This window comes from Anolis sagrei, chromosome 6 (assembly GCF_037176765.1).
Source record: "Anolis sagrei isolate rAnoSag1 chromosome 6, rAnoSag1.mat, whole genome shotgun sequence".
Taxonomy (NCBI): Eukaryota; Metazoa; Chordata; class Lepidosauria; order Squamata; family Dactyloidae; genus Anolis; species Anolis sagrei.
Genome location: NC_090026.1, coordinates 22,289,838 through 22,317,266, shown reverse-complemented (window position 1 = coordinate 22,317,266; position 27,429 = coordinate 22,289,838). Strand labels below are relative to the sequence as shown.

At 41.1% G+C, this 27,429-nt stretch overlaps 2 protein-coding genes across 4 annotated transcripts in view; one reads left to right on the top strand and one right to left on the bottom strand.

The window, feature by feature from the left end:
- Positions 1-576: 576 nt before the first annotated feature.
- Positions 577-24,371, bottom strand: PRMT1 (protein arginine methyltransferase 1). Of its 3 annotated transcripts, XM_060780511.2 has the most exons (12): positions 24,257-24,371; positions 16,481-16,538; positions 14,983-15,026; positions 11,820-11,924; positions 11,532-11,687; positions 10,500-10,563; positions 8,993-9,135; positions 7,741-7,828; positions 6,625-6,740; positions 5,603-5,753; positions 4,621-4,742; positions 577-1,476 (listed from the first exon to the last, which is right to left on the bottom strand). In XM_060780511.2, exons 1-12 carry the CDS (start codon positions 24,284-24,286, stop codon positions 1,393-1,395), a joined length of 1,161 nt encoding a protein of 386 aa, XP_060636494.1. In that variant the 5' UTR covers positions 24,287-24,371; the 3' UTR covers positions 577-1,392. The 3 variants fall into 3 exon arrangements, with proteins under 3 accessions (XP_060636494.1, XP_060636495.1, XP_060636496.1); XM_060780512.2 differs by lacking the exon at positions 14,983-15,026 and having other exon boundaries at positions 16,485-16,538; positions 24,257-24,366; XM_060780513.2 differs by lacking the exons at positions 14,983-15,026; positions 16,481-16,538 and having other exon boundaries at positions 24,257-24,363.
- A 2,413-nt stretch (positions 24,372-26,784) lies between these two features.
- The window catches only part of GYS1 (glycogen synthase 1), a 44,473-nt gene continuing 43,828 nt past the window's right edge, over positions 26,785-27,429 (top strand). The window contains exon 1 of the mRNA XM_060780505.2: positions 26,785-26,877. The gene's annotated coding sequence lies outside the window, so the exon portion shown is untranslated. The remainder of the gene's footprint in view (positions 26,878-27,429) is intronic.

Sequence of the window (27,429 nt, the reverse complement as noted above, 5' to 3'; positions counted from 1 at the left end):
AGCTGGAGCTGACAGAGGGAGCTCATCCACTCTCTCCCCGGATTCAAACCTCAGACCTGTTGGTCTTCAGTCCTGCCGGCACAAGGGTTTAACCCATTGCACCACCACCTGAACATTAGCAAGAATAAGCCCTATGAGGAGCAGCTTAAAGAGCTGGGCCTGTTTAGCTTGAAGAAGAGAAGGCTGAGAGGAGACATGATAGCCATGTATAAAATGTGAGGGGAAGTTATAGGGAGGAGGGAGCAAGCTTGTTTTCTGCTGCTCTGGAGACTAGGACGTGGAATACAAGAAAGGAGATTCCACCTGAACATTAGGAAGAACTTCCTGACTGTGAGAGCTGTTCAGCAGTGGAACTCTCTGCCCTGGTGGAGGCTCTTTGGAGGCTTTTAAACAAGCTGGATGGCCATCTGTCGGGGGTGCTTTGAATGCAATTTTCCTGCTTCTTGGCAGGGCGTTTAACTGGATGGCCCACGCGGTCTCTTCCAACTCAATGATTCTACGATTCTAATCTACGCCCACGCCACAAGTACAGCTACATAGCAGACAGTGGCTTCCCAAAGACAACAGAGGAAGTAGTTGGTTTCAACCTCTTTATTTTTTTTCCTCATGAATGTAACCATATAAAAACCATAAGTTATGAAAGTCACACGATGTCAGCTCTCAAAGGGCAGGGGACTGAAAAAAAAACACTCCCACCCCACACATCCAAACAGGCAATTTGAGAGGGAGAAGTACAAAACTATTAGTGAAAAAAACAACACCCACAAAATGGAGATGCCACCCCCTCCCACCCACCCACCCCCCAAAAGAACAATCGTGTTCTTTTAATATAAACCAGTTGGGATTCCCTCGCCCTGCCCCTTGACTGAACACTGGATAGAGGTGTGAACCCCAAAAAGCCCGAGCAGCATTTTTGCTCTAGACAGAAGAGTAGACGTAGAGCAGAATTACTCCGAAAACAATATGGGAGGGAGAATAATTCTAGACAATCCAGTTTGGCAGAGGAGACCAACAATGATTTCATCTAACAAAAATAATAAAAACTCGTTATGGAAGTCCGCAGTCGGCACTCAGGCCTCAGGACAAACGGACGGATGGACTAACCACGTTATGCATCTTCAGTTGTGCTAAAAGCCCCCGTTCCTGGTTGGGGGAGGAGGGAGCTGGAAATGAGGGGCAATGGATTCGTGGGGCTCTTGACTACTTCCATCTCCCCCTAAGCCTCTAATACTGATCCTCTCCTTGCTGGCCCAGAGTTGCAGCAACGGGGAACTACACAATGAAATGGGTTAATGATACGTCAACGGAAGAAGACAAGAGGGAGAGTTAGCTCTGGGCGCAAGGTTGGCCGGAGGAGGAAGGAAAAAAACAACGGGCGACGGGGCTGATGGGCTAACGCATCCGGTAATCCGTTGAACAGGAAAGCTCACACAGCTGGCCCTTGAAGTCCAGGTCGATGGTGAAGTCCAGATCTCGCTGTAGGTGAAGAAGGAGAGGGAAAGACCAAATGAATTTCTCCTCCTCAAGTCACTCCCTTGTAACTGTTGGAACTCAACCGCATCCTGCTCAGGCTTATAGTCCTCATCAAGGAAATAGATAGGTGGATGATTTGGCTGGCAGGGAAAGCCCTTCCCCATTGCCCTCTCTGTCTACTTTCACTTCTATTCTCTCCTCCTATTTCTTGGTTTGTTAAGCCTGACAGTTTTCAGGGACACTGTCTTTTTATTCATGGTTCCTAGCCACATGGCAAGTCTGAATCTCCATTTTATTCTTCTGTGAACATGGAGAGAGCGATGTCTCCAGAGATCGTTTGGCCCTTACTTTTAGTCAGAAATATTAAATATTAACTAGGTATTTTTGATTACAAAAATGTGAGTCAAGCACTGAAAGAATTAGTAGGCTGGAGACTGGTAGAGTTGGTGTGCCAAAGCTAGTGTCGTCCTGAGGAGCATGAGGTAAACGTCTGCATGATAGAAGCCTCGTGTGAGAAGCTTTGGTGAAAGAAGTTCGAGGTTGAAGGCCTTGTGTGTAAAGGTGTGTATAAAACTACTGTGTAAAGCTCCTGTGTAACTTAACTGTGTGAGGAGGGTCTGTGAGAGCAAAGCTGTTTATCTGCATGAGAAAGAAGCCCAGCATGGAAGCAATGAAGGAAGTATAAAGAAATTTGTTCATATTACAGAAACCTTGTTCTACTAGCTGTCCTCTGCCATGCATTGCTGTGGCCCAGTCTGTGTATATGTATTTTGTATGTATATATTTGTGTATATGGGTATATATGTGGTTGTAATGCGTTGTAATGTAATTTTTGTTTTTTGGCTTTTTAAAGTCTCTTCTGTTATGTTTTTCAGTGTTTTTTATGAGTGATGGTCACTTGTTGGCCTAATAGGTTTATTGTGTCCAAATTTGGTGTCAATTTGTCCAGTGGTTTTTGAGTTATGTTAATCCCACAAACATTACATTTTTATTTATATAGATGGAAGAGATAACATTTGTCTGTATGTTTTTGTTCCTTTTTTCACTTTGGGCTACTGGTGCTAGGTCACTCTGCTGCTGAGTTTCTCTGCTGTATATTTATGTGGAAGGTCTTTTGTTATTAAGCCCACTCGCCCAACAACTTTGCTATACAGAAATGTAGTTGTTTCACTGGTCTTTTGATTCTGCTCCTGTAATTGCTAAAGCTCATTTGCTCTACCCTGCTGTGCTCAAGAAGCTTCTGATCTGCTAAAACTGCTGCTGTTGCCATTCCTGCAGTGTTATGTGTTTCAATACGTTTTCCATTTTGAAATTCCCCAACAATAACAAGCCCCTCCTTTCTCCTCCCTCCAAAGCAAGGGGAGGCGAAGATAATGATTCCCTCCTCCCTGTAAATAAGCAGAAGAACAACCAAACACCCTTTTAAACTAATGCAACACACTGGCATGTTTCCAGCCCGCAAGCTGATTGTTTCCCAGGTTGGAGTCATACAAAGGGCTCATTCATAAACACGTGAAAGCATGTGCTTCAGTGTCAGAGCATCTGTTGCTGGCTTCATCTCCTTATCCCCTGAGCTTTTTAATCCTGGATGCTTAAACTCTTGATGTCACTGAATAACAAGTCAAGCGCCATCGAGTTAGTGAGGTGAATGCGGAGGGAGACTCACATTTTAGAATGCGTTTCCTACAGTCAATGAGCAACAATGAGTAAGTGAAAATCGCATAATTGAAATGCCCAGTCCTGAGTCTGGATATGATCCTTGGCACCAACTAGTCTGAAGTCTTTTAATAAATACACATAACATGTGGTTTAGAGTGCTTAGGGCTCACCACACATTACACTTGTGGTCTTCCAGATGCTGTACAACTATAATCCCAATCCTAGCTAATTAACTGGCTAGAGACTTTGTAAATTGAGACTCCCACAGGTTCCCTTTTGAGGCTCTCCACTCAGTGGGTTTGCTGAACCTTCAAGGCATCTTCAGGAAATAGGAACAAATTTAGCTGGCTTACTTGCCCCCCTCTCTGTCTCGAAAGAAGTGAAGCAAATAATTTTGACATGTGATGGTAGTGGGAGAGTAAGAATTCAGCAGACTTGCTACTATTATCACTCTTAACACCTCCTTCATATGTAAAATGCTAGCTGCCAATCACAGTCGAACATACACAAGCACTTTCAGTCTTGATCTAATTCATTTTATTCCGGTTTTGGGCAACTAAAGCCACTTAACTGGGAAGTGAAAAGATTTTGGGATTCAAAGGATGGCCAATTTTTAAAAGAATGTGCATTCACTCTAATGAGTAAAAAAAATGAAATGTTCCGTGGACAGTGTAAAGAACTTTGTGTTATGGAAACCTTGTTTCGTAAATAGTACAACTATATTATTTTGCTACAAAGAAAAGCCTCCTATGGAAGAGATAACATTGGTCTGTGTGTTTTTGTTATTTTATCACTTTTGGCTACTGGTGCTGGGTCACGCTGCTGCTCATATGTTACTCTGCTGTACATTTCTGGAAAGGGTCTTTTGTTAATAAATCCACTTGCCCAATGTGGATTATCTGCCTTGATATTCTGGATTATATGGCAGTGTAGAAGGACCTTCGGGCAAGCTTTGGGTGCGAATTATGCCACGAAAAAAGTGAGATCCCAAGATGGGGGAAGCTACCCAAATCTCCAATGTTGGGTAAATCTCCAATGTTGTGGTAAAACTTGGGTCTTTTATCTCCCAAACTCATTCATCTCGTCATCTATTTCACTTTAACCAAAGCACAAGGTCTTACAAGTCCTTCAACCTCTCTGTGTGCACTGCTCCTATTCAGGGCTAACTGCCTTCCCTACAAGGAGGCTGTTTGATTTGTCTCCTTCTACCTCCCACCCATGATTTCAGCATCTCTGAATCATATAATTTCTAGGTTTACCAAGGAAAATAAGTTTTCTCTGGGCTGTATTGTCTCCTCAATCGTTTTTTTACAGTGTCTTTTAGCAAACTTGCCCTCCCTTCTTTCTCAAACATACTGGTACATCCCTCTCGTTTCTCAGTGGCCCAGATTACTGCTGGCACTTAGCAGCTGACCACTACCAGAGGAAAGGATGTAGCTGAGGTTTCTAAAGGTACACACAGAAATAAGGACTGCATTCTCAACTTACATTGTTTTTGGCATTGGGTTTCATGCCAATGGTGCCAAATATCTCCTCTCCTGTCTTCACTGTTAGGTAGTCCTCCATATAAAAGACAGTCTGCTTCCAGTGGGTATATGGAGATTCTGGACCTGGAAAGGAACAAGTTCAGGTCAATGGGAAAATATTATCATGTGAGAAAAGCACTTACCCACATGGCAGTGTCCCCTATTATCAGCCCAACTTAACTCTACCTTACTCTCACACACATTGCGCATCAATATTGCTGGAATTTCCTGCTTGCACACAAGACTCCCTAAAGCTGTGTTTCTCAACCTTCCTAATGCTGAGACCCCTTAATACAGTTCTTCATGTTGTGGTGACCCCAACCATAAAATTATTTTTGTTGCTACTTTATAACTGTAATTTTGCTACTCTTATGAATCGTAAATATTCAATATGCCCAAATGTGGAGTTTGGAGAAAATAGATTTTGACATTTGGGAGTCTCAGAAACAGCCCTCTCCTTGGCTTTTGGTGGGAGGATTCACTGTCTGTTTCCAAAAAGAAATAGGACAGGAGGAGAGATCTTCAGCCTTCTCTGCCAAAGAGGCTCCTAAGACCATCAGAAATACAGTATATGTTTTCCGATGGTTTTTGAAGACCCCTCTGAAACCCCCTCAAGACCTCTGCCCCAGGAGTCCTGACCCCCAAGTTGAGAAACACTGACTAAAGTCTACATGAATTTCTAGGCTGAAGGGATCTGTCTCACAATCAGGGACTAGATTACATTGTGTGGCTGCAACTGAGCCACCTATTTGCTTACAGTATATCCTCCCCCCAAAATACTAGTCAATAGCTGTTGGTTTACTTGCTAAGTTCTTAAGGAAATGGGTTTTTGAAATTAAAGCTTCATTTCCCCCAGTTACCAAAATCTACATTATAAAACCAAAGCACCCACTTGGAATGCAATGCACCCATTCCATTCCCCAAATCAAGACCCTGGCCCTTACTGGTGGAGAATCCAGTGCGCTTGTGGCAACGGGTGAACTCTATGTTGAAATAGGCGACCAAGGCATGGATATAGTCATTCCGCTTCACCTGGAGACAGAAGGGCGATGTGAAGGTGAGGTCCTCCACCTTCACTGTGTAGATATCCACCTCCTGCCAGCCGTGAAGAGAGAAAAAGGACAATGGATAAGCAATGGTTGATTAAAACAGACATAACCAGGATGACACACTGGGAGCATTCTTTCCAATAAGCAATTCCTGTGGCCCTGTAGGTGACTTTCCTTCCGAATGGCTATTCCAGGTCTGAAAGTTTTGCTCCGTCCCTTCTGTGCAAAGGCAGAAAAACCTCCCAGGCAAGCTCTACCAGTATTTTGTTGTTGAGCCCTGATTCTTGACCTCTGTTTCCCTCTCCTCCCTGAACTATGCCTGTAGAATTCATCAATAGTCACCCACCTCCACCACCATAAAGAACATCTGAACCCACTACCAACAGTACCTGCCGAGCACATAACTAAATAATAATAATAATAATAATAATAATAATAATAATAATCTTTATTTATATACCGCTCCATCTCCCCGAGGGGACTCAGAGTGGTTCCCAAGTAACATCACAAAAACATACAGAGTAAAAACAACATAATCATATGATTAACAAACAAAATATAAGCAGAAAAATTGTTGCCATAACACACATATATTAAAGCAAGAATGCCTATCCATTTGCTGCAGAAAGAGGCAAACTCCAGTCTATAAACGCCAGTGAGTGGAGAATAGGTCAGCTTCCTCTTCTCTGTTCTATCATTTACCCAAAGTCTTATAGGCTAGTATCATGTTTGCTTTGAGTTTTGCACTATGTTCAGTATAATGTTTAGCCTTGAGAGGGCTAATCAGTGCGAGGTAAAGTAAACTGTAATGAAATTGTATTGGATGGACAAACTACTATTGCTATTTTTTAATATGCTCAGGAACAATGGTAATGGAAGCAAGCAAAAGGGAAATATTGTCCCAGCCTCAGTCATACCTTGATGAGGCAGGCATTGGTGACCAACTGCTTCGGGTCAACGACATCCACGAGTGGCTCTTTGATAGCCACATCTTTGATGCATGACATGTCAAAACCGTACACGTTTTCCCACCCTGTAATAAGAAACAGAGATTGGGGGGAGAAGAATCAGATGCTGTAAACGCAATCCACCAACACGTCAATTGAATTAAAAATGGGCAACTCCATGAGAAGCAGACCAAACTTTGCTTCCCCATGACATTGGGCTAAACTGATAATTTTCAAGTTTTCCATCTTCAGGTAATCCTTTTGCTAGCAAGAACCCCTGCATGTCACAGAAATTTCTAGAACATGTTGGAGGGAACAAACAAGAAGCAGATAACTAATCTAGAATGGTGAATGATAAGATGAAGCAAGCTTGTTTTCTGCTGCTCCAGAGACTAGGACACTGAGTAATGGATTCAAACTACGGGAATAGGGATTCCATGTAAACATTGGAAAGTCTAGTCATACGTGACATGCAGGGGTTCTGCTCTTTCTTTGGAGGTTTTAAAATAAAGACTGGATGGCTTTTTCATAGAATCACAGACCATACATACCAGCTAGTCCAATCTACTGGGTATTATTTGATTCCTGCATAGCAGGGGGTTGGAGTAGATTGCTCTTGGGGTGCCTTCAATGTCTATGATTCATTCATACCTCATGCCTTCCCAATGAGCTAAACCTTATGACTAACGCCACAGCCAACATCAGAGCTTTGTCTACAGACTAGCCTCTCTCCCTCTTTGCTTTTCCACAAGAGGGAATCTGTGGTGTGAGAACTAATCTAGACCCCAGGCTTCAGCACCATTTCTCATCCGGTTTCCATCTCCTCCAAAGTGGTAACGCTTTTAAGATGATAATGAAGTATGTTCAGGTCTTCTATGTCTCACTTAGCATTCTGCTGGCCAGGCTGGGGACCCCAGTGGGCCAGAGGAGGTAAACAGGGCAAGGTGCTACTCTCACAAGAAGTATATAGATGGAGCACACAAAATAGTTTAGAAACTGAAGGCTTCATCCTGTCATGACACTAGCTATCCTCCCTTTGGGGCCTGGTCTTGCCCCTTGTAAATCACAGAACAACCTACTACTTACAGTGGATTTTGTAATCTTTGTACTGCCGGTCTTCAATAGCTGTGATGTACAGTGTAGCACGGTCTGGAAATATGAGCCCATCAGGAGTCTGGGACAAGAGGGATTTGGAAGGAAGATGTTAGGGCTGGTGGATCTCCAAAGCACCCATAAGCCATCCCTCCCTGCAGAATCCAATTCCCTGTGCTAAATAACTGCAGTAAAGGGACTCCTTCCCATGAAGCAGTACTCTTATTTGGATGATGAAAAACAGAAATGGATAACTGTCCAATATCCTGTTCTTAAGACTTTAGAAGTAACGAGAGTAATGAGATCAGGTATGTACAGTAATGCTAAGAAATTCGAGCTGCATTCACACCAAAGTTATTACAGTATAATATTTAATGTTTTCACTTTTGAGGTGATTTTCAGGAGGAATGAGCTGCAGAATTCCAAGAAGTAATAACCAACATTTACATTGTTAAAGCTATCATTGAATCGGTTAATTCCAAATCACTCCATTTGCCCAAAACAAAATACTGTATTTACTTGAGTATAAGCAGTTTTTCAGCCCTTTTTTAGACTGAAAAAGCCCCCCATAGCTTATACTTGTGTCAAAGTTATTTATTATTTTACTCTGTTTACTCAGACTGAAAGGACCTTCCTCATCATGGAGCAAAACAGACTCAGTGAAATTTTCACAGCAGTGGGATACAAGTGACCCATCACTGTTGTACTATAGTAGGAATTAGTGCATATGGAAGAGTAAGAGCATTTTGGCTCTTGGTAAAAGCCAAATTAAATTACAGGTTGAGTATACTTTATTCAAAATGCTAACAACCAGAAGTGTATTAGATCTTGAATTCGGTGATAGCTTCATTTGTATATAACTAAATAGTAACGTATTTTGAAGCTTGAATCCAAGTTTAAACAAAAAATCATTTATATTTAATAGATAACATTATACACATAGTCCAAATGTAATGTTGTAAAATATTTTAATAATTTTGTGCATGGAACAAACTTTGTGTACACTGAATAATCAGAAAGCAAAAGTGCCACCCATGGGGGCAGATTTTGGATTATTACATTTTTTTGGAATTCCAGATAAGGGCTGCTCAACATGAAGTATTCTTTTGGCCAAAACAAGAAATGTTCTGCCACTTGAGCCATCACTATGCAATGGAGACTATATCAGCATTCCCACAGCATACAAAAGGAAACAGCAAGGCAGATTCTGGACTTGATAATTAACAAAAAGACAATAGAGACTCACCAGCCACTTATCCCTGGCATAGATGACAGTATTGAGCATGGACTCATAGAAGAGGCAGTAGCCCATCCATTCACTGATGATTATGTCAACCTTCTCCACAGGCAGCTCCACTTCCTCCACTTTGCCCTTGATGATGGAGACCACTTGAGGGGAACATGCAGGAAAGGAAAGAAAGAAGGTACAAGCCAATTTAATACATATAATTTCCTAACTTTAAAAGAGATCAGCAGCATAAGGGTGCTTGGAACACAGATCCAAAACTACAAGGCAGAAAGGGAGAAACAGTTAAGCTGAAGAGCTTCAGAAAGTAACTAGTGGAGCTGAATGTCAGGGGCATGTGTTATAGATCTGAGAAGAGTGTGGAGTTAATTATAAAAAAGGTTCCAGAGCTGTGGGAAAACAAGTCTAAAGTGAAAAGAGGGGCATCACATCCTCAGTATGATGAAATAGTAAGTATAGGGCAATCGGGTTCTACACAGTGATGAGGGGATGAGGTGCCAAATAGAAGGCCGCAAAGGAGGAAGTTGCAGGAGTCACAAGATGAGAAATGACCCAAACATGAGTCACAGCTTTCACTGAGAGGGTGAAGAAGGGCCAAATAACAGGCATTTTCCTGCATAATTAGAAAGGGATTTTTATATAAAAAAAACTGCAGCCACAGGGCAGCCCCATTTTTAAAACAAAATCCTTTTATTTAAATTGAGAGGCATAATAATCAAAAGGAAATGGAGAAAACTGTTCTTCTGGAACTATCTAAAAGAAAACTATAATGGACCCAAGTTTTACATGGGTGGTGTTGTGGCTGCCCATCCTATAATAATTATTCTTTGTGCTAGATATTCTGAGACAAAACGAAGGACAGAATGAATGACAGGCACATTTCATCTGTAGTGTTCCCTATAAGACATGTCCAAATACCATATATACTTAAGTATAAGCTGAGTTTTTCAGCCCCCTATTTAGGCTGTAAAAGCCCCCCTTGGCTTATACTTGAGTCAAAGTTATTTATTATTTTACTCTGTTACCTACATTTATTATTTTACTCTATTATTATTACATTTATTATTTTACTCTCTTTATTATTGTTATTATTACATTTCCATTAGTTTACTCTATTGTTATTATTACATTTATTATTTTACTCTCTTTATTATTATTGGAAAGATACATAAGCACATTTACATTGAAGATGGTTAGAATAATGGTTTAATCAGAGTTGGACAGTCTTATCTTAAATTACAGTGTTATGCAAATATTAAAAAACACTTAACCTACTGATGCCTCAATTAATGTAATTTTATTGCTATCTATTTCTATTTTGAAATGTACCAGTAGCTGCTGCATTTCCCACTCTTGGCTTATACTCGAGCCAAGATGTTTTCCCAGTTTTTTGTGGTAAAATTAGGTGCTTCGGGTTATTTCGGGTCAGCTTATACTCGAGTATATACGGGTAAATTGCACCAAAGTTGAGAAGTACAGACAGGATATCTAAAAAAACATTACTCACCATGATCAAGTTTATTGGCTTTCACAATTTTCACGGCATAGTCGGAGATACTGGAGCACTCAATCTGTTAAGAAAGTAGTTCCAAAAAGAGAGAGAAGTTCAATCCACAGTCCGTCATACAGAAGTAAAAAGTGTTTCAATAGAGTACACAAAAAGGTCTTTGCTATTATCCAAGGCTGGATGCAATTTAGTTGATTACAATGCAAAAGGGAATACCAGATACAACTTCAATTACAAAATCAAGAGGGAAGTGTGTGAATATGTTTTTCTGGTCAAGGAAATATATTGTTCAATTTTTTTTTTTTGCTAAAAATGTAAAAATCCTAGGGATCAGGCCTGCAATGTTCAATTTCTCTCCATGATACCAAAGTACGTAAAATCATCTCCCCACCATGAGGCCTATCCAACTGGTCCCAGTAAGCTAAATTCTGCAGGAAAGAAAACTTTAATCCAACTTAGCCACCCTATTATTCAAGAGGTATTGTCTGTTTATACAGTGGTGTGCTGGTTTTGAGACTGCAGAATTTAACTTGGTGCACAAGCAGAGTTGGGAAAGGTTACCTTTTTTTGGACTACAAATCCAAGAATCACCCAGGAAGTTGGTGAAAGGGTTCTGAGGACAGCAGCTCAAAAAGTAACTTTTCCAAGCCCTGTTGCAGACACCATGGTATTCTGTTCACTTTCCTCTAGTTTTCATCAAACTCCAGGGTGGGGGAAAATGTGGTCAATATGAGGCTCCTCCAACCCCATTTTGAGCTTTGAAAGCCCACATAGTCCCATTTTTAAAATGTTATTTTCACTCAAAAAACAGTCAAACAGTTGCACAAAAAGTGGGGAGTTTGTACCTGCTTAGCCCCCACTATGACCTAAATTAACTCAAATCTGATCATACTTTAGCCCAGCAAAACAAAGTGGAAGTGCTGCCGTCTTACTTCCAGTTTTGTGGAGGGTAGATGGTGGGTGATCACAGCTAAGAATATCTATCATCCATCACAAAAGAGAGGCCAATAGGAACATGGCCATCTTGCTCACCCCAATGACCCGCTTGGCACCAGCCTTGGCTGCAAACATGCAGAGGATCCCAGTTCCACTGCCAACATCCAGAACCACTTTGTCTTTGAAGAGGTGTCGATTGTGAAACATGGAATTTCTGTAGGTCAGTGTGCGCACCTCATCTTTCAGCATTTCCTAGTGAAGAGAGAAAAGGACAAAAATGCAGGTTCAGAAAACCTTCCCAAAAGCCATTTGCACTCCCTTAAACAGAGAAGAATCCTGCCAGGGAGGAGCATTTTCACCCATTCTCAACCCAACTCCCATCACCTCGTGGATCCCGAAGTGGGCGTAAGAATCAAAATAGTAATCCTTGGAGGTCATCTCCTCTGCTGTCGGCTTTCCGCTGCTTTCCGGCTGGGTGGTACATGAGACCTGGCAAAAGAAAGAGGGCATGAAGATGAAACTGGCTTAAATAACCCCAGGGCCTCTCAGTAACTTCTCAACAGTGGAATATACTGTCTCGGAGTGTGGTGGAGTCTCCTCTGCACCTTTTTAAAAGGAGGATGGATCACTATATGTTGGGAGTGCTTTGAGTGTGTATTCCTGCATGGCAGGATGGGGTTGACCTCTTCTAACTGTGATTCTATAAATCTCCTAAGGCTGTCTTTTCCCTGCAACTGTTCTTTCGCCCTTTACCCCTCAGGATTCATCAGATAGCAACTGAGCTGCATAGGTTGCAAGGTTTAACCAACTAATGAGATTAAGCAATCCTTCCCAACTGACTGCCCACTAAATGTGTAGGTCACAGCTCTCATCATCATCATCACCCAGCATACAGGCCTGAGAACAGTAGAATTTGTCATGCAACACATTTGGAAGGAAAGTTCTATTAATATCCTTTCAATAAAAAGACCAAATGGCTCAAGTTTTATGAGAGATGCCACAGACTGTGGCCAGAATTCTGTTGGTGCACTAACTACAAAGGGAATGATGGCTGGAGGGGGAAAAGGCCACAGGCATAGTAGCCCGAAAGAAAGAAAGAATCTTTAGCATGCAGCAAACACTCTCCACAAAGATATACTCTCCACAAAGAGTTCTCACTGAATTTCTCCCCACACTCTTTTTCTGTATGTTAAGTGATCAACGGTTCCATATTTCATTATCCTCTACCTGAAAATCTAGAAAAAAAATAATAATCAGGGCCTATTGTTAGGCAAAATAACAGCTCAGACTTGCTGGAAAATGTCAAATTTTCCCCATCCCAAGTAATTTGAAAAGTGGGGGGAAAGTCCACCCAAAAATCAAGCAAAAGTGACATGCCACTTCCATTTTGCACCAGAGTTGCTAATGCTTCCCTCGGAAGGTTCAAGAATGAAAAACGACCCCAATGTACTTGGCAGTCGACCATACCAGCCTAAGGGTTCCTTCAAAAATTATCCACAGCAGTGTTTCTCTGGATAGGGATAGCGCTATTTCTTCCTGTAGACACCAGGGACCAGAGCCATATTTGTGTCTATCAACTCCAACTGTTTCTTTCCTTGAAGTTCTCCAGGGACCAATAGCCAATGGCACAAGTCTAGGGACCACTATTTTGAGTACCATTGATCAAATGGAAGAGCTACATACATTGCTGGGCAGGTAATACTCACACCAATGCCAGTGGTGACCTATTGCTAAACTAAATTCAAATAGCGGCTCATCGTTAGCTAAGCAGCACATCACTGAGTTTTAGAAATTCCTAAGGCCCATCGTATTCTGCTTCCATGGATAATTCATTTTGAAACACCTCAGTGCCGCAAAAACCTCAAGATCACAAGAGCAGAATGTCCTTTTACTGTCCGAGCATTAGCCTTGAGGGATTATTCATGTTTATTCTTGGATAAAGTGCTATTTTTACTCAGCGTGTGCTGGGGCGGGTTAACTTTGACTGCACACATTGATGTCCCAATGTACCTTTCATGGCACCCTCCCCCTTTGAAACTGACCATTTAGGAGAGGAACCTGAAACCTTTTTGAGATCATTTTATTCTAAAAAGGAAATAATTTTAAAAAATGTGTAGGAAAGATGAAGTTGGTACACAGCTCTGAGATGCAGTTTAGTAGACTTTTCAATTAGATAATCATCAAATTTCTATTCCACCCTTCACTTTAGACAACAGGAATAATGGGGGACCATAGGCACATTTCAAGCCCATCCCAGCTTTCACTTCCTCGGGATCTAAGTGAACCTGCTCAATATATAGAATGTAAGGAAGACAAAAATACAAGATAGGACTACAGAAAATCTAGCTGCTCATCGGTAGCTGTGCCTCATGTGTAGAAACCATGCTGTCAAGCACATGTGCCTATGGGGAGTTGAGGGTGGGGATGTCTGAGCAGGGGAGACACCTGCAACAGGCATAAGTTCCAGGCAGGACAGACACTGGTGAGGCATAATAGGTCATACAGTCCAACCACATCTGGGAGGCTTCAAGTTGCCCATCTCTGTATTTAAAAAGCCAGAGAATGGCAAAGTGACTTTTTGAACATGCACTGCCAGAATTCCCCAGTCACTTAGCCACTGGGAGTTTTAGTTCCAAAGGAATTCTTTTTTCTTTCTTTCATATTTTACTCATGCTGTCAAAAACCAGAGTGATCCATCGCTGTATGATTTTTCCCTCCAGTGATGTGCTTTGAGATGACAAAGGTGTGATGTCTTGGGAAGTTGATCACTGAGAATACTTATACCAGTGTTCTTGTGCCTGCAAAGACTCACTCTTCTTGTTGGAACAATTCAAGGTGTTGGTTTAAACCTATAGGTATCTCCACAACAAGGGTGCAAACTCTCTGGCTCCTCTCTTGCTCCCTTCATCAAGAAGTGTCGACTTTCAAGGAATACCAAATATTATTTTGCGTGTTCCTACCTCTGAAATAGTCTTTAGCACTTGGCATTCATTAGTGGTCTGTCATCCAAATACTAGCCATGGCTAAATCTGTTTAGCTACCAAGACCAGATGAGATCTGGATACATAAACACCAAACTAACTCTGTAGGCCACTATAGGATCACTATCCCTAAAGGCAGTCAGGACTGGGTAGAGAAAAGAAACCTACATTGCGGCAGGGGACATGTGGTTCTCCAAACATTATCAAACTGCAATTCCCGTGTGTCTCAGCAGTTTCAGTCCAATAACATCTGGAGGGTTGCACATTCTTCATCCATGTTCTAAACAGATTAATGTCTGACAAATACAGTTTGCCTCATCACTAGATGTTATACCTATCATCCCTTCTATGTGTTAGAAAGGATGAAAGCGTGGGTGTTATATCCTATCTAGTTGCAGCTGAATAATCTGTCCTTTGTCAGAAACCTATTGTTACATTTGTCTTATTAGCTCTACTGTAGCTATAGAACTGTGGCTCTTTCCTCCCCTTGCATGGCACTCGGGAGTAAACCCTTCCACTCCCACCCCAGGGGAAGGGCAGCAGGCTATACTCATTTGTAGGCCTACCTCCTGGACTGCGCTACCCCCCGACTGCCCCCACGAGTGGGGAGCTGCAATATAAGTTAAGGAAGCAATGAGCAAAACACTCTTAATGCCACCACCCATGCACCCAGAGCTACCCACCTCCCTGCACAAATCCCAATGCCTCCCACATGTACATTTTCATCAAACGTGTAACCAGTCAAGATTGTACATTCATAGCAGATAGACATGAAGAGAGGAAAATGTGCTTCAAGAGAGTTATGCTACAATAGGGGAAGGGTTTCAGAAACAGGAGTACAAAACACTGGAAGAAAAGAAGGTGTGAAGCACATCAGAAGGGTATAACTAGCACCTATGAGCAGGTGGGCTAAGTATAGCTGTTTTGGGTCCCAGTTCTGAGAGAAACGTGGAATAACAATAAAGCAGCCTATTTCTTTGACCAGCACTGAAATCTCTGAAATGATCCCTTCTTAGCCTTATTTCTCCCTTACACTTCAAAAGATGTTTCTGAGATGTTCAAAGAAAACTGCCCTCGCACTTTATGTTTGTACCTACCTATGCAACTATGAAGACTAGAAATATGGATATGAAGGTGTAGAGAAGAGAAAAAACAAGGTACCTCTCTCTCTCCTTCCCCTCAAAATGGAGGAATTATCCCCCACCCCAAGCCTTCCCATTCCAGCTCCTCTCTGAACAAAACCCCAAGTGCTTACACTAAAACAACCTGTTTTACCTGCAGCCATATATGAATTGTCAGGGTTAAAGGCATGCAGGCTTAGGTCCCTTCTACACTGTCCTATATCCCAGGATCTGATCCCAGATGATCTGCTTTGAACTGGGTTATATGAGTCTCCACTGCCAGAAAATCTAGGATAAGAAGATAATCTGGAATCAGATGCTGAGAGACAGGGCAAGTGTAGAAGGGACCTTACAAAGGCTCCACTAAGGCCAAATTCACTGAATCACAATAACAGCAAGCTAAACTATTTATAATAAACTGCTATGACCTGGCTCAATACTCTTAACTCAGTGAGAACTGAGAATAACCACTCTGCAAGTAAAGTATGGTACATGGACTAATTTACAAAAGGTCTTGCCTCCCAGACCACACAGAAAATGTATGAGTTAAGACTGTTAATTAGAATTAATTGATGTACCAAAAGATGTACAGGGACAGAAATTTAAACAAGTTATACGAAGGTGGGATGAAATGCACAGGAAGAAGAATGGCAACAGAAAGTGACTATTTTCTACAATCCATGGGAGAAGATGGTGAGTTCTTCCTACTGACTTTGAAAAAGAGCAATATCGCTAAACAAGCTGCCTACAAAAAGCAAAGGAGCAACTAAAGAGGCATTTTTTAAAAAGCAAAGGACATATACAAGGGAGAGAAGGGGGCTATGGGACGGTAAACCCCGCCAAGTTGGCGACATAGGAAGGAAAACAGGTTTGGCCAGGGCTAGTATGCCTCATCCACCCCAGGGTTGGGCACTAGTTTAGCCATCAGGTACTCAAAGGATATTTACATCTTCTAGCGGAGTCTGCAGGCTCATCCCATTAGCCAGCGTGGTTACAAAATTCTAGGAAAGAGAGAGTAACAAGGGAAATAAAGTCAATTCAGTGCTCAACGGGAACTGAGCCGGAGACTGGATTAATGGCTTGGGGGAAGAAGGTGATAAGTTGGCCAAATTGTGACCTATGTGGAGAGGTGTCAAAGGCAGCTCCTACTTTGTTTGACACTGGTGGCTAGAAAGAACCAAGTTCCCCTTCAGAGCATGACACCTGGCCTCAGGACTGCGATGGCAACACAGACAGATGCAAGAAATGGGGGAAAGTCTTCACAAACAGCTCCCTTATGGGAAAGAGATACCCCCACCCCACCTCCAACAGTAAGGCATGCACTTCCGTAGTCGCCAGAACAAGGTCATCTCCTGTCCGAAAGAGGCCTCTTACGGGATTATCACAATCCCAGGCCCAGAATAGAAAAAAAGTCAGCCAAAAATGACAAGGTTTCTATATGGGGATTTGCCACACTGCTTTGTTAACACACCACCCCTGGTCAAATTGATAACTGCTCTTTTTGGCACTTTCTCTATTCCCTGCATCCCTTTTGAAGATCTGTAACTGAAAGATCTAATTGTTCTGGGACAGTATTTCCGGGAAGGGGATGAAATAAAACCCCAGTTATGCCACAAGTGCTTTAAAGTAACGAAGGTGAAACAAAACGAGAAACTATTTGCATAGGTTATTTAAAATATGTGGGGAAATTCCCAACACCACCACAAGGTAAAAGGGTGAAAACTTGTAGAACTTGAGAGACTGTTATTTCCCAAACCCATCAGCCCGAACCACCATGGACATGGGGGAGAGGGGCAAAGATTTTCAATTCAAATATTGTGTCCTTGACATTCAAGGTCTATTTCCAGTAGTCATTGAATATATATTTATTATTTTCAAAGCATTTTTTCATCCTATCCCATTTCAAATCCAAATGGGTTGCCTGTCGACTTATTGTGACCCCATGAATTTCATAGCGTTTTTTTAAGGTAAGGAATATTCCAAGGTGGTTTTGTCATTTTCTTCCTCTGAAATATAGCACCTGCTATTTATACATCTATACTTTGCATCTACACTACAAGCTACCAATAGTACCCCTTCTTTACATTCAGCCCTGGTCTAAGGGGGCACAATGGAACAATTCCAGAACCTAGTTTGATTCAAGTTACCAAAATAAATTGATAGCAAGCATGAAAAATGGCAATAAACTTGTTTACAATAGAAGGAAAGCCAGGCAGTTTCCAGAAATTTCCTAGGGAATATGATAACTGTTTTGGTATGTTGTTTAAGGTAAGGTCAAAAGGCAGCCTTCCAGATAATGGATTGCAATTTCCAGCATCCTTCACCACGGGTCATCCTGCCAAGGTCTGATGGGAACTGCAAATCAGTATCCGGCAGCCTGCACTTTGATCGTAAACTATATACAAACCAAAATGCAAACTGTTACCTAAATTATCTGCAAAAGCTTGTAAAAAGTTAGCTTGTAAAAGTTTCGTTTTCATTACAAATCCTAGAATCCACCAAAGCCAAGCTGGCTGCTGGTTTTGGAAGCTATAATCTGAAAAAGTAACTTTTGAAATGTTTTTTCTGAAGCCATTAATAATTAAAAGGTGGCAATATGGCTGCCTTCCCCAAAACACCCCCCTTCCCTGTCCAGTGAAGAAGTTTGGCTGTCCCAATACTGGCCGTGTCTTTGTTTCAATGAGGGCCACATGGTGAAACGGGCGGGGGAGAAATCAATTTCCTGTCATAGGAAACTTCCCCCGGCTCACATATTTCAGAGCCCCATGCAGCTTCCTTTTCAGGTCTCATCCAACCCAATCCCAAGGCTCCAATTTAAATCTCACTTTTCCTTCTCCAAGATACCATTTGCCCAAATCTAATCCCATCTTGAAACCTAGATGCCCAAACCTCCAACATTCAAACCTGCCTGGATTTTTTCCCTCTCATCCTTTTCCTCAACTTGAATTCTAAAAGTATCCCTCAGGGGTCCACAACACACTATCCACGTTCTGAGTTTTCCCTGGTAGTTTTTACAACCCTTAGAAGACTCCAGCATTTCCCATTATGAGCAATCTTTGTTTTAATGACTACCCCCCAAAACAATCCAGCACTCTCTCTCTCCCTTCACTACTCCTCTTCTACTGGACAAAGCATTATGTCTCTCCTAAAAAAAGAATTCATTTGACTAGAGTACAGTTCCACTAGCACTTGCTATACGATTCTATGGAATAGCCTCCAAACAGCAAACAACCTCTCTCACACCTCTTAAAACCCCTTATCACCAAGACATCACTAGGTCTGTCCCAGTAAAAATATTCAGCAGTATTCCCAGTAAAAGTATTCAGCAACTGGCCTGGTGTCCAAAAAAGTTAGTAGTGTCTTTTCTGCTTTGGGTGGAGGGAATTAAGGTAGGCAGAATATTTATAAAATGTAGGCCTGATATAGCGAAAGTAAGTAAGGTTAAGCATCCCTTATCTGAAATGCTTGGAACCATGTGTTCGATACTTTGGGTCATTTAAAAAAAGGAATATTAGCATATACAAATGAGATCTCTTGCAGATGGAACCCCCATCTAAATACAGAGTTTGTTTGTTTCAGACATACCTTCTACACATAGCTTAGTTACTTTTATAAATATTATACTTAATAATTTTGTGTATGAAACTAATCTTCTGGGTCCACTGAATCATCTGAATGTTAGGTGCCACTATCTCAGCCACTTTTATGGCTGAATTTCAGAAAAGGGATGCCCAACCTAAAAACACAGTTAACTGGAATATAAGCAACCAGCAAAAAATAGGAAGAAATAGTACTTTTAACTTAAAAAAAGCTTTTTTACAGTAAAGCTCTGTCACATTAAACAATATTTGTCTTTATTAGTCTTCATTTGTTTTCATGACTACATTTCAATATGAGTATCAAGTCAATATAGAGTTTATGGTATAGTATGGGAATATATATATATATATATATATATATACTCACACACACACCGTTCTTAACTCTGAGTCATTTGTTAGTTGGATGTTTGTAACTTGGGGACTGCCTGTACAGTAAAGCTATGTTAAATCAATTTTCTTTTATTGTTCTTAATTTGTTTTTAATGACTATATTTCAATATTATAATCAAGTCAATACAGAGTTAAGTGTATGGTATAGTATAAGGATATAGAGTTGGGTCTATTTTAGTAGTAAAGCTGGATTACATTAAGTTAAATTTGCCTTCATTGGACTTTATTTGTTTCTAAAGACTATAATGTTAAAATCAAGTAATAAACAGCTTATGGTAGAGTAGAGTATGGGGATATAGAATTTGGTTTATTTTTAGTAGTAACTCTCAAACAACCAGAAGTAGTAGTTGATCCAGCATCTACCAATCCCTATAGTGCCAGCAAACTGAGGCCCCTTCCACACAGCTATATAATCACATTGAACGGGATTATATGGCAGTGTAGACTCAGATAACCCAGTTCAAAGCAGATATTGTGGGATTTTCTGCATTGATATTCTGGGTTGTAGGGCTGTGTGGAGGGGTCCTACATGTATCTAGCATATACCAATTTCCATGGGTTCTGGTTAACTGAGGACCCTTCCGCACAGCTGAATAAAATCTCACATTATCTGCTTTGAACTGGAATATATGGTAGTGTGGACAGAGGCTCCTTCCACACAGCTGAATAAAATCCCACGTTTTCGTCTTTGAACTGGAATATTTGGCAGTGTGGACTCAGATAATCCAGCTCAAAGCAGATATTGTGGGATTTTCTGCCTTGATATTCTGGGATATAGGGCTGTGTGAAAGGGCCCTGAGATAACCCAGTTCAAAGCAGATTTTGTGGGATTTCCTGCCTTGATATTCCAAGGGCCCTTCCACACAGCCCTATATCCCAGAATATCAGGGCAGAAAATCCCACAATATCTACTTTGAACTGGGATATGAGTTCACACTGCTATATATCCCAGTTCAAAGCAGAAAATGTAGGAATTTATTCAGCTGTGTGGAAGGGGCCCCAGATAATGTGGGATTTTCTGCCTTGATATTCTGGGATATAGGGCTTTGTGGAAGGGCTCCCAGAACATCAAAGCATGAAATCCCACAATATCTGCTTTGAACTGGGTCTTCTGAGTCTACACTGCCATATACATTCCCCAACACCAACTGCTACTCTGGGACCAGAGAAAAGTGGGCCCCAGGAAGATATTGTATTTATTTTATTTATTGTATTGTATATGACTTGTAAGTTGCTCTGAGTCCCCTTTGAGTCCAGCTCAAAGCAGATATTGTGGGATTTCCTGCCTTGATATTCTGAGTTATATGACTGTGTGGAAGGGCCCCCAGATAACCCAGTTCAAAGCAGATATTGTGAGATTTTCTGCCTTGATATTCTGGGATATAGGGCTGTGTGGAAGGGCCCTGAGGCTGGGGACCTTCCAGTCAGGCATTATATCCCAGGTTTTCTGTTTATCCCAGATTATCTGGCAGTGCAGACTCATATAATCCAGTTTAAAGAAGAAACCCTGGATCCCTCTTTCCTCTGGTCCCAGAGTAGCAACTGGTGTTAGGGGAGTGTATATGGCAGTGTAGACTCAGAAAACCCAGTTCAAAGCAGATTTTGTGGGATTTCTTGCTTTGATGTTCTGGGGGCTCTTCAACACAGCCTTATATCCCAGAATATCAGGGCAGAAAACCCCACAATATCTAATTTGAACTGGGATATGAGTCCACACTCATATATGTGGAAGGGCTCTGAGGCTGGGGACCTTCCAGTCAGGCACTATATCCCAGGATGTGATTCCCAGGTTTTCTGTTTATCCCAGATTATCTGGCAGTGCAGACTCATATAATCCAGTTTAAAGCAGAAACCCTGGGATCACATCCTGGGATATAGGTCCTGTATGGTAGGGCCCTGGGTTAGGAGTGCATACTTGCCATATAATCCAGTTCAATGTCGATTGTACAGAGCTGTGTGGAAGGAGCCTAAGAGTCTACTGCACTCTTACGGTGCTGGAGGAAAAATGGCTCCAATGAACAGGGGAAACATCCCATGCTATTCCAGGGGTGGGAGGCTTCTCTCTGGACAAAGAGCGCCATTGGGGAGACAGTGCAGACGTGCTCCACGTGTCCTTAGGTTCATCCCAATAGATGGCTGCAGGCTTGGCACAGAGAAGGGAGCATGAAGCGCTCTGGGCATCTCTATGGGGCAGAGAGCTCCAGGCGGTTTGGGGTGAGGAAAGGAAGGGGATCCGTCCACAAAAGGGGAGGAAGGAGGCGGATTTCTCGGGGCCCGGCGCGCTTTCTTCCTAGACGGGCGGGGGCGGGGCTGGACGGGCCGGAGGAGGCGGGGCCCTCCGGGGCGAGGCGTGCCATCATGCCATGCGGGGACCATGAGGAGGGAAGCAGCCGAATTGCGGAGGGAACCAGCTTTAGAGAAAAGGAGGCCGCATAATTTCATAGCACCCACTGAATATCAGAATACATATCAAATGATGAGGAAGACAAATCTGTCCTTATGAGATCAGATGATCAGGAATTGGGAAATAATAATATAATAACAAAAATGATTCCCCATTATTCCTCAGAATAATGTGGGGAGATGATCAGAAATTCGAAAATATTATATTACAATCCATCGATGTTAAATTGTAGTATTTTTGAGCCTCGTTAAGAAAATGGGATATAATAATTCATATCAATAATCATATAATAATATAATAAAAATGACTCCTCATTATTCCTCAGAATAATGTGGAGATGATCTGAAAATATACTATAATTATATGGCCTCATGTAAGCCGAGCTGGGTATAAATAAAGTTTATTATTATTATTATATAATACATATCAAGTGAGAAGGAAAAATCTGTTCCTGATAGAGATCGGATTATCAGAAATCGGGATAGAATAATAAAATAATAATACTAATTCCTCAGAATAATGTGGGGGAGATTATCTGAAAATATACTATACTATAATAATGATAATAGAGATCAAGTGAGGAGGAATTTGTTCCTGACAGAGATCAGATAATCAGAAATTGGGTTAGAATATTATTGTTATTATTCCTCATTATTTTTCAGAATAATGTGGAGATATGATCTGAAAATATCCTATAATTATGATAATACATATCAAGTAGGAAGAATCTGTTCCTTATGGAGATCAGATTATCAAAAATTGGGATAATAATAATTATTACTCCTCATTATTTCTCAGAATAATTTTGGGAGATGATCTGAAAATATCCTACAATAATGATGATACATATCAAGTGAGCAGTGTGGACTCAGGGCCCTTCCACACAGCCCTATATCCCAGAATATCAAGGCATATAATCCCACAATATCTGCTTTGAACTGGGTTATCTGAGTCCACACTCAGATACTGTGGGATTTCCTGCCTTGATATTCTGGGATATAGGGGTGTGTGTAGAAGGGCCCATTGTGGGATTTTGTCTTGATATTCTGGAATATGGAGGGGGGGAAATGTGGGGATGTAAATATAATATAATCTTTTCCTTAGAATGAGATTATCAAAAATTGGGTTATAATAACAACAAACCAGGGAAGCATCCATTCCTAATAAAAATGTGGGGATATTATCATAAACTGGGGTGTAAATATAATATTATAATAATAATCTGTTCCTTAGAATGAGATTATCAAAATTTGGGCTATAATAAAAAAAATCGGGGAAGCATCCGTTCCTTATAATAAACTGGGGTGTAAATATAATAATATTAATCTGTTCCTTAGAATGAGATTATCGAAAATTAAGATATAATAACAAGTCAGGGAAGTATGCGTTCCTAATAAAAATGTGGGGAGATTACCATAAACTAGGATGTAAATATAATATTATTATTATAATCTGTTCCTTAGAATGATATTATCAAAAATTGGGTTACAATAATAACAAAAATCAGGGAAGCATCCATTCCTAATAAAATATGGGGAGATTATAATAAACTGTAAATATAATATAATAATCTGTTTCTTAGAATGAGATTATCAAAAATTGGGCTATAATAACAAAAATCAGGGAAGCATGCGTTCCTAATAAAAATATGGGGAGATTATCATAGACTGGGATGTAAATATAATATTATAATAATAATCTGTTCCTTAGAATGAGATTACAATAAACTGGGATGTAAATCTAATATAATAATATTCTGTTCCTTAGAATGAGATTATCAAAAATTGGGCTATAATAATAACAAAAATCAGGGAAGCATGTGTTCCTAATAACAATGTGGGGAGATTATCATAAACTGGGGTGTAAATATAATATTATAATAATATGTTCCTTAGAATATTATCAAAAATTGGGTTATAATAATAACAAATCAGGGAAGCATGCGTTCCTAAAAACAATGTGGGGAAATTATCATAAACTAATAAGATATATAATAGTAATAAATCAGAAAAATCCATTCCTCATACTGATGTGGGGAGAGAAAATAAAACCTTCAGTAGGAGAAGAGGGGATTCCAATGAGACCCAAAGGCCTTTCTTTCTCTTGGAAGGAGAAGGAACCCTCGAGGATGGGGGAAAGCGCCCTGGGGTTCACTATGAGGGGCGGACAGGCCTTTGAATGGGAAGGGAGTGGGGGGTCCCTCCTTAAAGGTCCCCCCAAAGGGCCCGGGCTCGATGGGGAAGGGGTGTGTGGGGCCTGAGGCCTCCCTGGAGCCCCTTTCCCCCTTTCTCCCGCTCCCTCCACCCCTCCCACGCGCCCTCACCTCCATGATGCAGTTTGCAGCTTCCGCCATCTTGCGAATGAGACGCTGAAAGAGAGAGAGAAGCCGTCTCGCGCGCCCGCCCCCTCCCCTTTCCCCTCAACGCTCTCGTTCAGCCGAGGAGGTGGGACTCCCTCCGATTGGGTGGCTCCGCTGTCACTCCCGAGAAAGAGAAAGAGGTGGGGAAATAAGCCCCGCCTCCTTGTTTCCCATTGGTTGACGCGACACACTCTTCGACGGGATCTTCCATCAAACCGACGTTCGAATCCCATTGGGTGCTTTCCGTAAAAGAGGCGGGCTTTTTTTCTTTTAGAAACAGGCATGGGGCAAACTTCGGCCCTCCGGGTGTTTTGGACTACAACTCCCACAATTCCTAACAGCCTACCGCCTGTTAGGAATTGTGGGAGTTGTAGTCCAAACACCCGGAGGGCCGAAGTTTGCCTCATGCCTGGTTTAAGACACCCAAAGAACAGAGCGTTGTCAATCACGAACCAAGAGGCGGGCCCGTTTGTTAGTATGAAATATGATTGGTCCGGAAAAGAAACGACCACCAATTAAAAGAGGGAGGCGGGTTTTGGAGCTAATATTCCAAGATTTATTGGTGATGGAAATGCCTGTCAAAGCAAAGGGTTCCGTATTCTCAATCATCATTGGTTGCTTTGTTTCAAAGGGGTGGGACAAAGAAACGGATTTGTTAACGAAACTGACAATCAAAGAACAGAGGTTCTCTTTAGCCCCATAAACGATGCATTAATTGTCAAGAAGTACATGACAATATAAAGCTCCTTCTATACTGACCACCTGCTGCAATGCAACCTGAGCCCTGCCACATGCACAATGGGGGGCCTTCTTGCAGCAACACCAGAAGCACTCCAAGTGGCCAGATACTGGTCAAAGGACATTTAATTAACTACCAAACTCACACATTTTGTATTTTCTCTGTTTGTTTGCTTTGTTCTGTTAGAAATGTAATATAATCGACTGACTGTCCTGACACGATAAATAAATACACTGCCATGTAACCTAGGGCCCTTCGACACAACCATATAACTCAGATTATAAAACCAGATAATCCGCAAATGAACCGGATTATATATCAGTGAAGACCAATATAATGCAATTCAAAGCAGATAATCCGCATTGTCTGCTTTGAACCGGATCACATTGGTCTACACTGATATACATATAATCCAGTTCGAACCAGATAATCCGAATTATCTGTTTCGACTTGGATTATATGCGTCTACACTGACATATAATCTGGTTCAATGTAGATTATCCAAATTATCTGCTTTGAATCGGATTATATGAGTCTTCACCGACATACAATCCAGTTCAAACCAGATAATACGCATTATCTGGTTTGAACCTGATCACACGAGTCTACACTGATATATAATCCAGTTCAAATCAGAAAATTCAAATTATCTGCTTCGAACTGGATCACACGAGGCTACACAGATATAATCCAGTTCAAATGAAATAATTCAAATTATCTGTTTTAATCAGATTATATGCGTCTACACTGACATATAATCCTGTTTAAAGCAGATTATCCGAATTGCCTGCTTTGAACGGGATTATATGTCAGTGTAGACTCATATAATCCTGTTCAACGCAGATAATCCGGATTATCTGCTTTGAATCGGTTTATATGAGTCTACACTGACATATAATCCAGTTCAAAGCAGATTATCTGAATTATTTGCTTTGAATGGGATTATATGAGTCTACACTGACATATAATCCTGTTCAAAGCAGATTATCCAAGTTACCTGCTTTCAATCGGATTATACGAGTCTACACTGTCATATAATCCTGTTCAACGCAGATAATCCGAATTATCTGCTTTGAATGGGATTATGTGAGTCTACACTGATATATAATCCAGTTCAAAGCAGATTATCTGAATTACCTGCTTTGAATGGAATTATATGACTCTACACTGACATATAATCCACTTCAAAGCAGATAATCTGGATTTTATTTGGGACTATACAAGGGGCCTAACATGCTGAAGGCAGAGAAATGCCGAAAACTACAAAGCCCAAATTTCCATATAATTGAGACGTGGGAGTTGAAGCGGTATCAAACTGCATTAAGTCTACAGTGTACACTCATCACCTATCAATCTTTTTTTTTTACCCCCATTGATAGTATTCACTTAGTGTCATTAAAAAGCCTTCATTTCCTTATTGGCTGAATGGCATATCCATCATTTAGGATAAATTATTGACAAATCTGTATTGGCAGACAAACATGTCAATCCGAATTTGGAAAGGACAGTAATTTATTTCATTGGTTTGTGTTCATTCATTGCCAAGGTCAAATGTTATATGGAAGGGCATGACGTCACTCAGCGACGAAGAACAGCCTTTTCTGCTTGTGCGATCAGCTATTGGATAGATTGCCTGTCAATAAAAAAAATCCTAAAGCCTCATTGGATAATTTCCAGCCAGAGCTCTCCTAGTAAGGACAAAGTGGGTGTGCCATTCACAAACCCAGAATTCTCTCTTGAAAGCTCATTGGTTCAGTCGAGATACCATTGAGAATTTTAAGTTGCAGTGGTGAAATTCGTCTATGTGCCTAGACTCACGTCCGACTCTATAGAGAACAGGAAGGAGGTGAGAAAAAGAGATCTATACACTAGAAAAGGCACAGGCAAACTTCGACCCTCCAGGTGTTTTGGACTTCAACTCCCAAAATTCCTAACAGCCTACCGGCTGTTAGGAATTCTGGGAGTTGAAGTCCAAAACACCTGGAGGGTCGAGGTTTGTCCATGCCTGCACTAGAATCAATCAAATTTGATACCAAAGAGTGCTGGTGCTTCACTAAACTACAACTTCCAATAGGATCCCATAGCATGGAGCCAGGTCATTAAAGTGGTGTCAGACTGCATTCCTTCTACAGTGTAGATGCACCCCCTAAGGCACTGGAGAATGCATGTACAATGCAGAATGAATGAAGTTTAAACCCACTTTAACTTCCTTGGCTCCATGCTATGGGATCCTATTGGGAGCTGTAGTTTGCCATCACTCTACAATTTTTATTAGTTTGCTTCATTTACTTTATTTAAAATCAATTTGGTTAAATGTATTTATTCATTTAACGATTCTTTCCATTTTATTTGTGTATTTATTTCAATTTTATTTAACTGATTGATATTATTATTATTA

Coding starts and splice junctions, on each gene's coding strand:
- PRMT1 (XM_060780511.2), bottom strand. CDS start 24,286: ATGGCGGAAGCTGCAAACTGCATCATGGAG. Junction 11,688..11,819: donor CCCACTTCGGGATCCACGAG/GTGATGGGAGTT, acceptor TCTCTTCACTAG/GAAATGCTGAAAGATGAGGT. Junction 6,741..7,740: donor CAAAGATTACAAAATCCACT/GTAAGTAGTAGG, acceptor TTCTTATTACAG/GGTGGGAAAACGTGTACGGT.